The following is a 16,233-nucleotide window of genomic DNA, read 5'->3' as shown; positions in this document are numbered from 1 at the left end:
TAACATTATTTTGTTATATTTTGCAAAGAACATCATTAAATTACCAAAAAAAATGCATGTTGAGATTTTTTTATGTTTTGGCAGGTTGCCAGAGAGGTTCGTGCAACAGATGTATTAGATAACTTGCATATAATACATGTACTCAGTAGGAGTTTTCTCTCAAGATCATATATTTCTTTTTGAACTTTTATTCTTTTTTTAAAGGTGCATATCAGTTCTAAGACACAAAAAAAATTTGAGCCTGGCAAATAACGGGAAGTTAGTAAAAAATGCACCCCAAATATCTATAAAATGCACTAATTCTAATAGTTTTTGCCCCTTAATATTTTATCTAAAACTGATCAAAGTAGACTTATATTGATTTATTTTATGCAGAAAAATTATTTCTGTCTAAATATCAATTTTTTAAAGTTATTCTGCAAAATTTAACATTAAGTTACCCAAAGGTAGCCTCAATGTTATGTTTGTGGTTGGATTATCTCCCTTAGTGGAAATCTTTAACTGGCAAGATGGCAGCTTCCAGTGATGGAAAAGCAGAAGTATCTATTCGATGCGATTTTTCTCACCTTCAAGGTTGTTGCGGACAATCAAAACACTATTCTTCCATTCATTTAGAAAATGTTTATCAATGTACAAAGGACACAACAACGCACTTTCAATCTCTTCACTGCACTGATGCCTCTTTGACTTTATCCAACTCTCAGTTCCAAGAAGGACTTTTGATTTTATATAGAAGTGGTATTTTTTCAATTGATCGTGCGTCTTTAAATTTGTCCATATGTCCATGGCACAGAGACTTTTTTGGGATTTATTGGCGGGACAATTCAGCAAAGTGCAAATTTAAAGAACATCCTGCTGGCAGTAAGGCAAAAGCTGTAAGAGGGACAACACCAACCCAGTCCAAAGAATACTGGCTTTTGAAAAGAGAACTCATTCCAATTGGATCAGGTAAAAATCGAATATAAAAGTCTTTTGCTAATTACAACATAGTGAGGTATAACCTGAGGGGGGATAGGACCTTCTCCTGACTCTGGGAAGGGTATTTTTAATCTTGGTGTTTCAGAATTGATCCTTTCCGGATCTGGGAATTTTTGTTTCGAATTACTGAATGTCGGGATATAAATCTATTTAATTTCCGGACCTCAGGATTTCGTGTTTTTAAGCCCTGGATTACAGTATCAGGACCCCTCGAACCCCCCTCTTACCTGATACTCTTTATTTTCATTGACATTTTGTGTGGCCATGGATGCAGTGTATTTCTTAATCTGGTCGTTTCCAACCTAGTCATTCGTAACTAACTAGGTAATTTTGTAACCGAGACATGTCTCAACTCTATAAAAATTAAAATCACAAAAATGCTGAACTCTGAAAATCAAATCAGAGAGTCCCTATTCATGGCAAAATCAAATGACAAGACACATCAAAAACTAATGGTCAACAACTGTCATATTCCAGACTTGGTACAGGCATTTTCAAACCTAGAAAATGGTGAATTAAAACTGGTTTTATAACGCTAAACCTCTCACTTTGTACGACAGTCTTATCAAATTCCGTAATATATTTACAACGATGCGTGAACTAAGCAGACATTTTTTTTTGTACACACAATCTGAATCACTATCTTCGATTTATAAATGCAAACTTTAAATTGCAAGACATTAGTCAAAAAATATGTCAAGATATCAAATTGTAAATTATAAATTTTTATCAAGGCATGATTGTGCTATATTGATGTTTTGAATGTGTATGGTCACATTAGCTGGCTTCATTATTCCATTTTTTATCAAAGATGTACATTAACTTTAATTTGTAGGTCTCTGCAAGCAGTGTTTTACCAAAATTAGACAAACAGTAGATGATGGGGGAATCAAAGTTGATTCAAAAGAAGATGTTGGTAAGCAAACATACATGTACATGATGTATGAGAATGTTATTGCATTTATAAAAATAAGTGGTTTGATCTCCAATGAGACAATGTTCAACAAGAGACCAGATGACATAGAAATTAACAACTATACATGTACCGACAACCACTGATGTACATGTAGGTCATCGTACTGCTATGTTTGGCTTAGAGACCACTGTAATATATCATGTATATATATATATTCTACTAGTAATTAATTTACAGACAACAAATGCATGACATGGACTACGTATACGTATACCTGCCAACTTTTCAAAATGCAAATGGGGGTTTTACATGCAAGATGGTTCTTATATGTTCAAAGCCTACAAGGGGGCCTTCAAATATATTTTAATGTTAGTTTTTTTTTTTGGCTTCTTCATACTTTTACAAGCCTGAAACCAATGTAAAATAAATTGTTTTTTTTTAAATTGTGGACAAAATTGCTCTTTCAAAATCTCCAATTGGGAGTCTTCATAGGGGAAATCACCCGCAAATAGTGGCAGTTGGCAGGTATGACAATGGAGAAATATAATATTGATCTACATGTAGAGACCACAGTAGCAAACGTCTGATCCTAAGAAATTCATAATAAAAAATGCTGTGGATGTTAAGTTCTCTGGTATCTTCTATAATCAGAGGCGGATTTAGAGGGGGGCCCGGGCCCCCCCTTTTTGGGAAAAAATTTGGTTGCTTATATACATGTAGGGAATCATTGAAGCGTGACTGGAGTGGCCCCCTCTTAGGTCAGTCAGTGGGCCCCCACTTATGAAAATTTCTGGATCCGCCACTGATAATTTACTATCAATTAATCTATATATTTTCCAACTGCAGAAAAGAGTCATGAAGTTCTAGATCATGTAAATTAAGATTAAAATTATTCCACTTTAATGTGTAACAGAGTCTTTTCTTCTCAAACAACTGATCGCCAAATATCAAACTAGACTGCTTATTTTTTTTACAGATTTGTATCAGTCGGTGCAGATTAAGATGGCATGTGACATTAATGTTGATGCAGAGAAAGTTCGTGTAGAAAATGAATCAGGTAAGTGTGTAAATAATACAATGTAATGGTAAAAGTCATTTGTAAGGATCAGCAGGGGCGAATCCAGCCATTTTTAAAAGGGGGTTCCAATTATATGTCCCCATTCAAATGCATTGATTGTCCCAACCCACCTTTCTGGATTTGCCACTGATTAGAATTTCAAAGATGAACCATTGTTATGCAGAAGTTCAGTGTGACATTCTTTTTTTTATATATATATACAAAAAGTGAGGGTATACTGTTTAACCTCTGTCTGTCCATCGGTCTGTCCATCCACCCGTCAAATGAATATATTTCGTCACATTTTTCTCATAAACTACAATACAAGGTTTCTGAAATTTGGTTTCAGGGTTTTTATAACTCAGCTATACTGTGTGATGAGTTTTCAGATTGATTCATCACTCTACAACTTTCTGTTTACCGAACACTTGTATCATTTTACACAAAACATTTTGGGTGGGGTATCATCAGTGAGCAGTAGCTCACACTTTCACTTGTTTCAATAGGGAATTTTACACTTGAATGTGCTAAATTGCAGATCGCTATGGTCCCCTATGACCTTGCTAATCTTGATTACCCTAATTAATGAAAAGTTTGTGGATGTAACCATGTTTGTCAAGGACATTTTATTTGCTACTCATGAACTATACTTATTGGTAATTTCTAGTAGTATCCATTGATCTGACCTGCATAATATATCATATCTCTGTGAACAGGCTTTGTACCTTGGAACAATAATAGGTCAGCTTCAAGGAATTCATAACCTTGCAATGTTTGACCCCACTCATGTGTTATCATACATGTACATGTTATTTTATGAATTTATGAATGAAAAGAAAGGTACACCATTCAAAAATTGTTTAAGGCATAACCACACTGTTTCCCCTGATACATGTAAATAAAATTGAGAAAAGGAAATGGGGAATGTGTAAAAGCGACAACAACGGACCATAGAGCAGACAACAGCCAAAGGCATGTGTATCGACAAAATAGTAAATATTTATGAAAAAATTAAGAATCTGTAAAAACAATGAAAAAGATTAAAAACCAATTGTTCGTCTTTCCACCAAAAAACATGTATTTTAATATGAAAGTAGTAAAATTAGGTTTAGAAATGTGATTGCTTTTGTCAAATGATAGCTTATTGTACGATTTTTCCCTAAAAACATGTAAAAAATCAATAAAATGTGAAAATTTCAATTGATTATTGGACTGGAAACAAAGAGTGCATACATAGACAACAAAGATTGTTGAACATAATGTTTGTACTGACATTTTGTATGTCCAACTTGAATATTTAGCTTGTCTACGCCTGCGCTCCATGTTTCCTGGTCCTAAATTTGTTGAAATTCAGCTGATTTTGTTAAATTTGACCATGTCTTATCTAGATCTATTTTGCATGTAAAAATGAAGGTCCGTTCGTTCGTTTGGTCGTTTGCCCATCAGTCTGTTCGTCTGTCTGTTCTGCTTCAGTTCTGCAAAGTATGATCTACAAATAAGACATCATGATCAAAATTTTTATTCGATCCCTTGAGGAGTTATTGCCCTTTATTGGTAAATGTTTTACAATTTTATATCTACTTCTTAACAAAAACTTCACTGAAACTACTAAGACAAACTTAACCAAACTTGACCACAATCATCATTAAGGTATCTGGTTTAAAAAATGTGTCCAATGGTCCTGACCACCATCCAAGATGATCGACTTGGCTAAAAATAGAACATTGGTTTAAAAGGCAGTAAATGAAACTAAAGCATTCAGAGCAAATCTGAGAATGATAATAATAGAATAACTAATCAAAGAATTCAAATAGAGAAAAACATTCAACGAGTGTCCAAACAACACATTTATTCACAAATGTGCGTAGCGCATGAGTTAATCATCAGTGTTGTTCGGTCACAAGTTGAATAGATTCTTAAATTTTGGTCCCATTTTCAAATTGGTCTACATTAAGGTCCAAAGGGTCCAAAATTAAACTAAGTTTGATTTTAACAAAAATTGAATTCTTGGGGTACTTTGATATGCTGAATCTAAACATGTACTTAGATTTTTGATTATTGGCCCAGTTTTCAAGTTGGTCCAAATTGGGGTCCAAAATTAAACATTGTTAGTTTTCAACAAAAATTGAATTCTTGGGTTTTTTGATATGCTTAATCTAAACATATACTTAGATTTTTTATTATGGGCCCACTTTTCAAGTTGGTCCAAATCGTGGTCCAAAATTAAACTTTGTTTGATTTCAACAAAAATTGAATCCTTGGGGTTCTTTGATATGCTGAATCTAAACATGTACTTCTAATTTTTATTATGGGCCAAGTTTTCAAGTTGGTCCAAATAGTGGTCCAAAATTAAACTTTGTTTGATATCAACAAAAATTGAATCCTTGGGGCTCTTTGATATGCTGATTCTAAACTTGTATTTAGATTTTTGATTATAGGCCCAGTTTTAAAGTTGGTCCAAATTGCAGTCAAAAATTAAACCTTTGTTTGATCTCAACAAAAATTGTATATATATATGGGGTTCTTTGATATATGCTTAATCCATGTAATCTAACCATGTATTATATTTTAGATTTTTTATGTTTGGGCCCAGTTATCAGATTGGTTCTCATTGAGGTCTAAAGGGTCCAAAATTGAGCTTTATTTGATTTCATCAAAAATTGAATTCTTGGGGTTCTTTGATATGCTGAATCTAACCATGTATTTCGATTTTGGATATAGGACCATAATAGGTAATGTCCAATTGAAAATTTTAAGTTTTTTAAGTTTAAATTCTTAGACCACATTCATTATGTGTCAGAAACCTGTGTTGTGTCAACTATTTAATCACAATCCAAATTCAGAGCTGTATCAAGCTTGAATGTTGTGTCCATACTTGCCCCAATGTTCAGGGTTCAAACTCTGCGGTCGTATAAAGCTGCGCCCTGATGTTTATCAGGATGAAGTCTATCCGCCTAAACGTTTCAGACATTTGTAGGTTAATATTTCAGATACTTGACAGGTATAGCATGGACACTTAACCAGTGGATAGTTTTGGGGTTAAAGATAGTTTAGTACAGCTCGATACGCCTAAAGTACACAACATAATTTACTTTAAACAAGAGGCTGTCACAACGACAGCAAACCGAATTTATTAATATTTATTTGTGTCCTGGCAATATCACAAGAACCATTACTGATGAATGGTGAAAGTGAAAATCGTCAATATCAAATTTGACCTCCATTTTGTCATCAGTATCAACATCTTAAAATTTGAAAAGCTTAGATTGAATGGTTCATGAGTAAATGCAACAACGTGAATGGAAACGCCATTTCACAATCTTTCAAGAACCATAACTCCTGAACGGTAAAAGTCAAAATTGTCATTATTGAACTTGACCTCTAATTTGCCATCAGTAACAACATATAAAAATTTCAAAAGCTTTGGTTGAATGGTTCATGAGAAAATGCACGGACACGACTGGAAACACCATTTTTCAATCTTTCAAGAACCATAACTCCTGAACGGTAAAATTCAAAATCGTCATTATTGAACTTGACCTCTATTTTGTCATCAGTAACAACATATTAAAATTTGGGAAGCTTTGGTAAAACAGTTCATGCGTAAATGCACGAACACAACTGGAAACACCATTTTTCAATCTTTCAAGAACCATAACTCCTGAACGGTAAAAGTCAAAATCGTCATTATTAAACTTGACCTCCATTTTGTCATCAGTAACAACATATTAAAATTTGGGAAGCTTAGGTAGAACAGTTCATGCGTAAATGCACGGACACGACTGGAAACTCCATTTTTCAATCTTTCAAGAACCATAACTCCTAAACGGTAAAAGTCAAAATCGCCATTATTGGACTTGATCTCCATTTTGTCATCAGTAACAACATATTAAAATTTGGAAAGCTTAGGTAGAACAGTTCATGCTTAAATGCAGGGACACGACTGGAAACTCCATTTTTCAATCTTTCAAGAACCATAACTCCTGAACGGTAAAAGTCAAAATCGCCATTATTGAACTTGACCTTCATTTAGTTGTCAGTAACAACATATTAAAATTTTAAAAGCTTTGGTTGAAAGGTTCATGAGTTAATGCACGGACAACATTTGATTAGCGCCCACCCGACCGACCGCCCGCCCGACCGACCTCCCGCCCGACCGCCGTACATCCCCAAATCAATAACCGACATTTTTGTCACAAAAATCCGGTTAAAAATAGTTATTCCATATATCATGGGCATGTTTCTATATTAGAATTCATTCCACTTTAATTCAAATATATTTTTTTTTCATAGCAGATGTATTTCTTATATTTTCAGATAGAGATGAAAGCCAAACTTTAGATGCTGATTCTCAGACAAGTATGTTCACAACATCAACTCATTTTTCACAATCTTCAGCATCAGATTGGGAAGCCGATAACATGTCTGACAGAGAGAAACTGAACAGAGCTTTGCATATCCTTAGCAATGGAAAGCATCCGCCATTTAAAAACCAACTGAATCTGGCATGGGATGAGGCATCAAAAAGTACGAAGGCTTTTTACACAAAATTATCTTCTGAAATTATAAATTTAGTTTTAAGTTATATCGTACCTGGACAAGTCGATAAAGTTTTTGCATCTGTAGTAGAAAAGAGGAAAACAGACGAAACACAGTCAATATTACAACTGGATGTTATGACTGAAGCTCTTATTAAAGCCTACTTAGACCAGAATAGTCATCACACTCAGCTTCAAATCTTATCACTGTTTGCCCACAAATTTACAAAGCAAAAACTCTTGACTTTAATTCCCGGTGTAACTATGTCAAAGATTGATGCAGCCAGAAAGCATGCAAATTTGGAAAAACCAGGCCAAATGCTGAACACTCCAAGAATTTATAGAATGCGCCTCAGTCAGCCACAACTGATGCACTTTGTTGAATTTATATCAAGCCCAATGTACCACCAAGCTGTAGGCTATGGATCAAAAACACTGCAGCTATCGTCTGGCCTAGAGATGACAATTCCTAAGGTAGTTAGAAATATCATAACATCTAGATTGATCACCTGTTATACTGCATACTGCAAGGATCAGGGCTATGAAACATTCAGTAGATCAACATTATATAACATCCTCAACTGTTGTGTAGCATCACTGAAAAAAAATCTCCATGGACTTGACAATATAACAGCTGATGGGATGAAAGCAGTAGAAAATATTACAGACGTGATATCAAGATTACAAACATTTGGGCTAGAGGAAGAAAAAGCAGACAAATTAAGACAGATGATTTACAGTGCAAACCAACATTTAAAATTTGAGATGAAGGGCCATTTGTCATCTGAATCAACATGCATTGATCATTGCACAGTCCATAGTTTAAGTGATGCATCATCAGTAAACTTTAGAGCAAATTGTAACCATGAGCATACTGATGGATGTAACAATTGCTGTCTGGTGAACAATTTCTTTCATCAGATTGAAACAACATTCAAAAGTCTTGTATCATTACCAACTGATGTTATTGATGAATTTGACCATGACATCAATAGAGCAAAAGACCAAATTTTATCATGGAAGGCTCATTGTTACAGAACTGTCCACCAAGATCGTGCAAAAACTGAAGTATTAAGAAATTTACAAGACAACCAAGCATTAGCTGTGATGGATTGGGCTATGAAACTCCTACCCATCAAGCATAGAGAAGCTCAAAGTGATTTCTTTGGTAAAAAAGGGATTAGTTGGCATATATCATCTCTTATCATGTCTGGGGATTCTAGTGACTTGAATGTTTACACATTTGTTCACGTCCTTGAATTGGGGAATCAAGGCTGGTTTTCTGTTGCCCACATTATATCAGACCTTCTACTACAGATTTCCATTATTCATCCAAACATCTCAGAATTGATACTAAAATCTGACAATGCTGGCTGCTATCATTGCATACCTCTGATATCCTACATTCACAACTTAAACCTACATGGAAATATGGATATAAAGATTTCACAGTACAATTTTAGTGAGGCACAATCAGGGAAAGACATTTGTGATGCCAAAACAGCTCACTGCAAAATGCACATATTGAGGTAAGGAAAATATTACTGTAGCACATAAAATTTTGTAAGCTTGCTGTTTTTTTATTTATTATTTATACAGGTAATTATAATCAGCATTATTTCTCTAATTTTGGTACTTTCTGCACATTTCTTGAGTGAATAAAGAAAAAAAGTTTCTCGTCACATGTGAAATGATTGTTCTCAGCAAATGATGGTCAGAATTTAATTAGAACATTAAATTGTCTTGATTTCATCTTTTATCACACCACTCAAGAAATGTGCAGAAAGAACCAAAATTAGAGAAATAATGCTGATTATAATTACCTGTATGAGTTAAAAACTGCTAGCTTACAAAATTTTATGTACTACAATAATGTTTTCCTTACCTCAATATGTGCATTTTGCAGTGAGCTGTATTGGCATCACAAATGTCTGTCCCTGATTGTGCCTCATTTAAAATGTTCTGTGAAATCTTTATATCAATATTTCCATGTATGTTTCAGTTTTGAATATAGGATATCAGAGGTATGCAATGATAGCAGCCAGCATTGTTAGATTTTAGTATCAATTCTGAGATGTTTGTTGAATAATGGATATCTGTAGTAGAAGGTCTGATATAATGTAGGCAACAAAAAACCAGCCATGATTCCCTAATTCAAGTATTGAAAAAATGTGTAAGTCACTGGAATCCCCAGCATGATAAGAGTTGATATATGCCAACTAATCCCTTTTTTACCAAAGAAATCACCTTGAGCTTCTCTGTGCTTTATTGGAAGGAGTTTCATAGCCCAATCCATCACAACTAATGCTTGGTTGTCTTGCAAATTTCTTAATCATGTTAATGCTTCAGTCTTTGCTCTATCTTGGTGGACAGTTCTGAAGCAATGAGCCTTCCATGATAAAATTTGGTCTGTTAACATCATGGTCAAATTCATGAATAAGGCCTAAAGTAAAATATTGTTTGTTTCCCCAATACCTAGCAACCCTGTGCAAAAATGGTCCAACTCATAAAATTTTATTGTCGTAACTAAATATTATTTTATTCATTTCTGATTTTCGGGCTTGCCGGATCATTTAATAATATTCAGGCTTGGCAGGGTCGGAATTGGGGAAACCAAGAATATATGAATTTAGGCCTTATATCAGTTGGTAAGGATACAAGACTTTTGAATGTTGTTTCAATCTGATGAAAGAAATTGTTCACCAGACAGCAATTGTTACATCCATCAGTATGCTCATGGTTACAATTTGCTCTAAATTTAATGATGATGCATCACTTAAACTATGGACTGTATAATGATCAATGCATGTTGATTCAGATGACAAATGGCCTTTCATCTCAAACTTTAAATGTTGGTTTGCCTTACAAATTATCTGTCTTAATTTTTCTGCTTTTTCTTCCTCTAGCCCAAATGTTTTTAATCTTGATATCACGTCTGTAATATTTTCAACTGCTTTCAACCCATCAGCTGTTATATTGTCAAGTCCATGGAGATTTTTTTTCAGTGATGCTTCACAACAGTTTAATGCAACAACGTGTGTAACGTTTATTTTGATTTGATAATGTCACTTATTTACATGGCATCAATTGACAATTGATGCTATGGGACGTACGTGCAAGCGCAGACGTCATGTGACTGATTTTAAATACATGTTTTAACGTTGTTTTCAGTCAGTTTCATTAGAATGGAGACAACAATATTATTGTTTAAGCTCTGACTGATGCGCATTCTATAAATTCTTGGAGTGTTCAGCATTTAGCCTGTTTTTTTCAAATTTGCATGCTTTCTGGCTGCATCAATCTTTGACATAGTTTCACCGGGAATTAAAGTCATGAGTTTTTGCTTTGTAAATTTGTGTGCAAACCGTGATAAGATTTTTTTTTATTTGGTCCTCATTCATGTCATTAAGGACCAAATGGTCCAAATTAAACTTAGTTTGATTTTGACACACATAAAATTCAAGGTATCCTTTGATATGATGAACCTGAGCATGTTTTTATATTTACCCTTCTGGACAAAGCTTTCCAGCTTATTCGAATGAGGATACAAAAATAAAAACTTTGTTTGCTTTAAAAAAAAATTGTTTGTGGTACTTTGACATGTTTCATATGCTGAATCTAGCCATGTATTTATATATTACATTTCAGGCCCAGTTATCAAATTCATGCAATATTTTTTTTTTCTTTTTCAGATATACAGGCGAGGGTCATGATGTTTTGACACCAGAAGACATGATTACAGCTTTAAATTCAAATGGTGGTGTAAAAGGAGTGTTTGCATCTGTAATTGCTGTTGACCAGAAGTATGAAATAAAGACCAAGGCAAAGATACCAAACATCAGTTCTATGAACAATTTTGAATTTCAAGCCTATGGAGTGGTAGTGCGACGTGCTTATCAAATAGGAAAAGGCCAATGTTACCAATTAGATAAGACAATTCCTGTTCCACTTAAAGGATTCAAGGTATATACATACAGGCCAACGTTGTGAAGTAAATAACTTTTATATTACCTGTACTAAGTCATGGTAGTGAGGTTGTCAAAATGGTTGTAGGATTAAGTTCAAGGTCAAACTTTTATTAAAGTTCAAAATTGCAGACCCATATTTTATGCTTCATTGACTGACATTAAAGTTAATTAATAACCAACCAACATTTGTAATCGCGACAAATATAATGTGGCATATTTAATTGAATTTGTTGCATGACTGTTCGATCCTTTTGATTATGAATGAAATATTTCAATTAGGGCATATTCTTCATAATTGCATGTTTAAAAGACATAGAATTTTTTCTCTTCTTGCCTTGCAAAAAGTATTAAGAATGTAAAATGGGGAATGTGTTAAAAATACTGCAGCTAATAATAAGTTGGGAAACAGCCAAAGCAGGCCTTTTGGTCTTTAAAAGCAAGGTAACTCCGGATTCCAAAGGCTAGCAGCAACAGGATCCTAAAAACACGTAAAACAATTTTAGAAATGGACATTACACTGAACTCAGAAACATATAAAAGTATGTCAATTCCTTAATATTTGTTTCATAATGTTGTAAATATATATATATACATGATATATATAAATCATAAATTAATTGATTTTTTTTATTTTCCAGATGGTTGTCCCATTTCCAGAATTTGTAGAAGAACACCATGGAAAAGTGGCAGCATTAAAAGAAAGTGTTGACATGAACGAAAACAACAATCAAAACAGTAATGTCACTGAAAATATGTTAGAAATTGATGAGCTAGAAAATGAGAACTGTGATGGCCTTTTTGCATGCCCTGAACAGAGCTGTGTTAAAGAGTATACACATCCCCGATTTCTGGAGTCACATATTTGTAGAGGAAATCATGTCTACAGTAAAAATGAAAATAGTTATGACAAGGTCAAAAAAATTTGGTCTGAAAAGTGTATAGCAGTAGATAGGCAGTATAAGGTATTGGTAAAATCTGTATCGTCAGAAGTTTCAGAGACCAAGGAAGGATGGGCACTGAAAACATCCAGGCCTTGCAAACGATTCACAAAAAAGGTTAAAGACTACCTTTACAACATCTACCTGAATTGTGGCACAACTGGGAAGAGACCTAACTTTGATAGATTGTCAATAGAGTTGAAAATGCAAAGAATTGAAAATGGAACAAAAATGTTTTCTAGGGAGGAATGGCTTTCTCCATCCCAAATTCGAAGTCTCTTTGCAAATTATGTAAAACTTGGTTCACCAGTATTGATAAAACCAGAAATAATTGAAGATGATGAGGAAATTTACAATGTTCTGCAGGAAATAGAGACCCTTGAATACCATAATGGAATTTCAGAGTTGGTAACAACTATTGGTTCTCAGTTTGAGTAACTTTGAACTCTTCATGTAGCAACACATGTATCTGTTATCATGTTTATCTGTAATTTAAACTAATGCTAGAACTTTAAGACAATCATTGTCCATAGAGGTTGTGAACATGCTTCGCCACTGTTGGTTTTTTTTCAAGATATTCTGAATCCTCTGGTTTCATCCATGTACATGTAGTGCCATTAAAAGTTTTGCCTGCAAACTCTCTACTTTTCATTTTATAATTTGTTTACATGTGTAATTTTAAAGAAAAACAACCTTTTTTCATAAACCTTTAAAATACTTGTTATTTTCATTTTTTCCCCTTGTTTTGTACATGTAAGTGCCAATGAAAAATATATGAACAAAATTTTCAGCCAAAATTTCATTGTTTTATATCTTGGAAAACAAGCACACAAACCATTAACTTTTTCTGGCATTTTAGTTCCTTTTTTTCATATACTTTCAATTGATGACAGTCTTTTAAAAAGCTTATTACATGAAATAGATTTGTGAATATACTTGTACTTCAAAATATCTTCCTCTTTAAAACTTTTGATCACCCATCGAGTGTCTAGATTAGAAAGTTGTGTCTATCAGAGCTTATCTAAAATAATGTGGCCATTTCTTTTTATCTACGAAAAAAGTAAATATGTGCCATATAAAAGTTTTTGGTTTATATCTCAAATTAAATCCAGATAAAAGAAAGACAGTTGAGGTGGCCCTGCTTCTTCAAAATTCAAAAGCTTTTCCAAGATTATCTTGAATGTCTTTAATCCCCTCTCCAAAGACCATCTCTTTTCTGTTTGTTGATACTTTGAGATTTTGATGTTTAGTCTCCTAATGATGAAGTAAAAGTGGACTTAGGTTTGCACTGTGTCTGTCTGTCAGTTTGGCAAATCAGACTTTTTTGTGCTTGTAGATTTTAATTTGATATTTGATTTATTGATTTATCATGACAAGTTACAGGTCAAATTCATTTTTCACGCTTTAAGCTTTTCTCTTTGTTCAGTTAAAGCCCTTTCTTTAGAATTAATTTTTTTGATAAAATACTTATTCATCATGTTCATTAGAAGATTTCTGTTCAAACGGAAATAACTCATTTTTTTAAAGACAAAATGACATTTTGGTATTTTCCTTTTCTTTGGTATTTAGTGGTTCAATTTTGTTCCAGTCTGATATTTGTGTGCAGAGTTGTGGTCTTTGGACATGTAAAATTCCCTCAGATAATCACATTTCAAAAAGTTTTTTGGTTATGCCTGAAGATTTTGTCTTGATATTTTTATGAAGTTTACACCATGATAAATTATAGATCAAGTTAAAATTTTGTTCAGTTGCAATGAATTTGTAATGGGTTGGGGACTATGTACATGTATTGCCATGCAATAATCACAGAATGCTTGTTTTTATCAAAATTTTCTCAACTCTGATGCTGCAAAATTGTTTGATATTTAGTTATAATAGATATTGATAACTTTATTATGTTAAATTTTTTCAGATCTATCATACTTTTATTCTTTTTTGCTAATACCTTATAATATTAAGCTTTATCATGTTAATGCATGACTAAAAACTTGTATTTAGACCATTTTGCACGTTTTTCTTTACGGTATACCACCAAAATATTATATAAACAGTAAAATCATAACCATTTTAATGGCAATGTCTGCTCAACAGTTTAACCATTTATCTGTGTATATTTGTTTTTATTACATGTGGTTATGAAATAAATTTTATTGCAATTTGAAATATTTGTGTTTGTCTCAGCTGGTAGTAATAGACCAACTGTATCTTACATGTCTTATTTGCAAGTCTCAAGTTGCTAGAGATTACATTCTAGGAGGAAACTGAACAAACTCCCAGAAGTGACATAGGGATTAGTATTTCTTGTATCTGGTTCATGTCCCTTCACAAAATTTCAGTTGCACTTTTATTAGGAACTATTAGGAGTAGTCTCTTTATATTTGGCCTAAAACTTTATCACAATATACAAAATATAGAACTTTTTGAGGTAAGAAGCACAATTCTATGATATTCACAAAACTATAAAATCTTCCACTTTTCTGGAAATAGATTACATATAAAAAGAAGATGTGGTATGATTGCCAATAAGACATGTGTCCACAAGAGACCAAAATGACACAGACATTAACAACTGAATGTACAAGGCTGTGCAGTTTGAACAATTTTGTCTACATTTTTATACTATTTTAGAAAAGAAAATATCCTGATTTCATCTGAAGGAGTAGTGCTTAGAATTTTAAGTACTTTTACGATAGTTTTTTGTCTAAATTGTAAGGGGCTGCATTCATGTTTAGTCATTATCTTTTATATGTTAAACAGTTTTATGAATCATTATAAATACAACATGCTTTAAAAATTTAAGACTGAACTCAATTGTGGCCACTTTGAATTTAGACAAAAAGCGTTAAAAACTAGCATATTATAAACATGATAAAATGCTAAAATTGTGAAGAACTCATGATGATATTGCTTGCTGAGTGTGCATAGTACTAGTATTGTAATTAAAACAGCCTATTTTTTAGTTACTAAAGTAATTTTCTTATGAATAAGTTTTTATTTTAAACATATTGTAAAAATGCTCAGTTTAGGGGAAAAAAGGCAAAAAAAGGGTCTTACCGGACTAACTCCTTTAGTATATTTTCTAATTTAAACTAAGTTAAACTTAGTTTATTCAATTAATATAACCAGTAAACATTAGTTTAGTCATTATTTTTCTAGTATTTTGACTATCATATAGTTTTGAAAAGTTTCTATTGAAACAGATGAAAAAATCACAAATTCGGCAAAATTGCCATCATGTCCATCTTTAATTATGATTTTTTTGTAAGAAGGTATCATTTGCCAGGCTCCATTTTCTTGCATTTTGTAAATATATATATAAGCTTCATGATATATTACATTTAATTGAAAATAAAACATGATCTTACAAGATTCAAGCCTTTAAATATATACAAATTTTGCTGAATCGGCACTTTTTCAAAACCATGCAGTTTCAACCTGTCAGTAGGGGTATTGAGAAATGTCACAACTTTTTGAATTATCATAATTTTCTTTCATTTTAAGTTGTTTGTTAAGATATTTGTTATCATTAAGCTTTATTTTTTCTATAACACTAAAAAAAATCGAGTCAAAATACCCTAAAATAGGCTTAAAATGGCTTTTTGTCAGTACAGAAATGGACAATTATCGAATGTTTGGCATACACAAAAAATGGCTGAATATTTTTTCAAAATATTTTGCACAAATAGTTATTACATATAAGGTATCTAAAATACAAAATATCAGTCTGATTGGAATATTTTGGATTTGGACAATTTTGCATGGTTTTATGGCAGACTGGCTCTTAAGAACTATTAACCAAAAAAGTATCGAAAAGGGATGTGACTTGAAGGACTATGCT

General features: G+C 32.9%; 2 protein-coding genes across 2 annotated transcripts in view; one reads left to right on the top strand and one right to left on the bottom strand.

Moving 5' to 3' along the window:
* LOC139499281 (uncharacterized) overlaps positions 1-16,233 on the bottom strand; it is a 740,979-nt gene that overhangs the window by 652,428 nt on the left and 72,318 nt on the right. The gene's annotated exons all lie outside the window — the stretch shown is intronic.
* LOC139499045 (uncharacterized) lies at positions 376-14,558 on the top strand. The gene is made up of 6 exons (XM_071287710.1): positions 376-948; positions 1,814-1,894; positions 2,871-2,951; positions 7,269-9,018; positions 11,182-11,452; positions 12,096-14,558. The coding sequence occupies exons 1-6, from the start codon at positions 510-512 to the stop codon at positions 12,831-12,833; spliced, it is 3,360 nt and encodes a 1,119-aa protein (XP_071143811.1). The 5' UTR covers positions 376-509; the 3' UTR covers positions 12,834-14,558.

This window comes from Mytilus edulis, chromosome 12, assembly GCF_963676685.1.
Source record: "Mytilus edulis chromosome 12, xbMytEdul2.2, whole genome shotgun sequence".
In the NCBI taxonomy this organism is placed as follows: Eukaryota; Metazoa; Mollusca; class Bivalvia; order Mytilida; family Mytilidae; genus Mytilus; species Mytilus edulis.
Note: the sequence above shows the minus strand (reverse complement) of the source record. Positions and strands in the feature narration are given on the sequence as shown.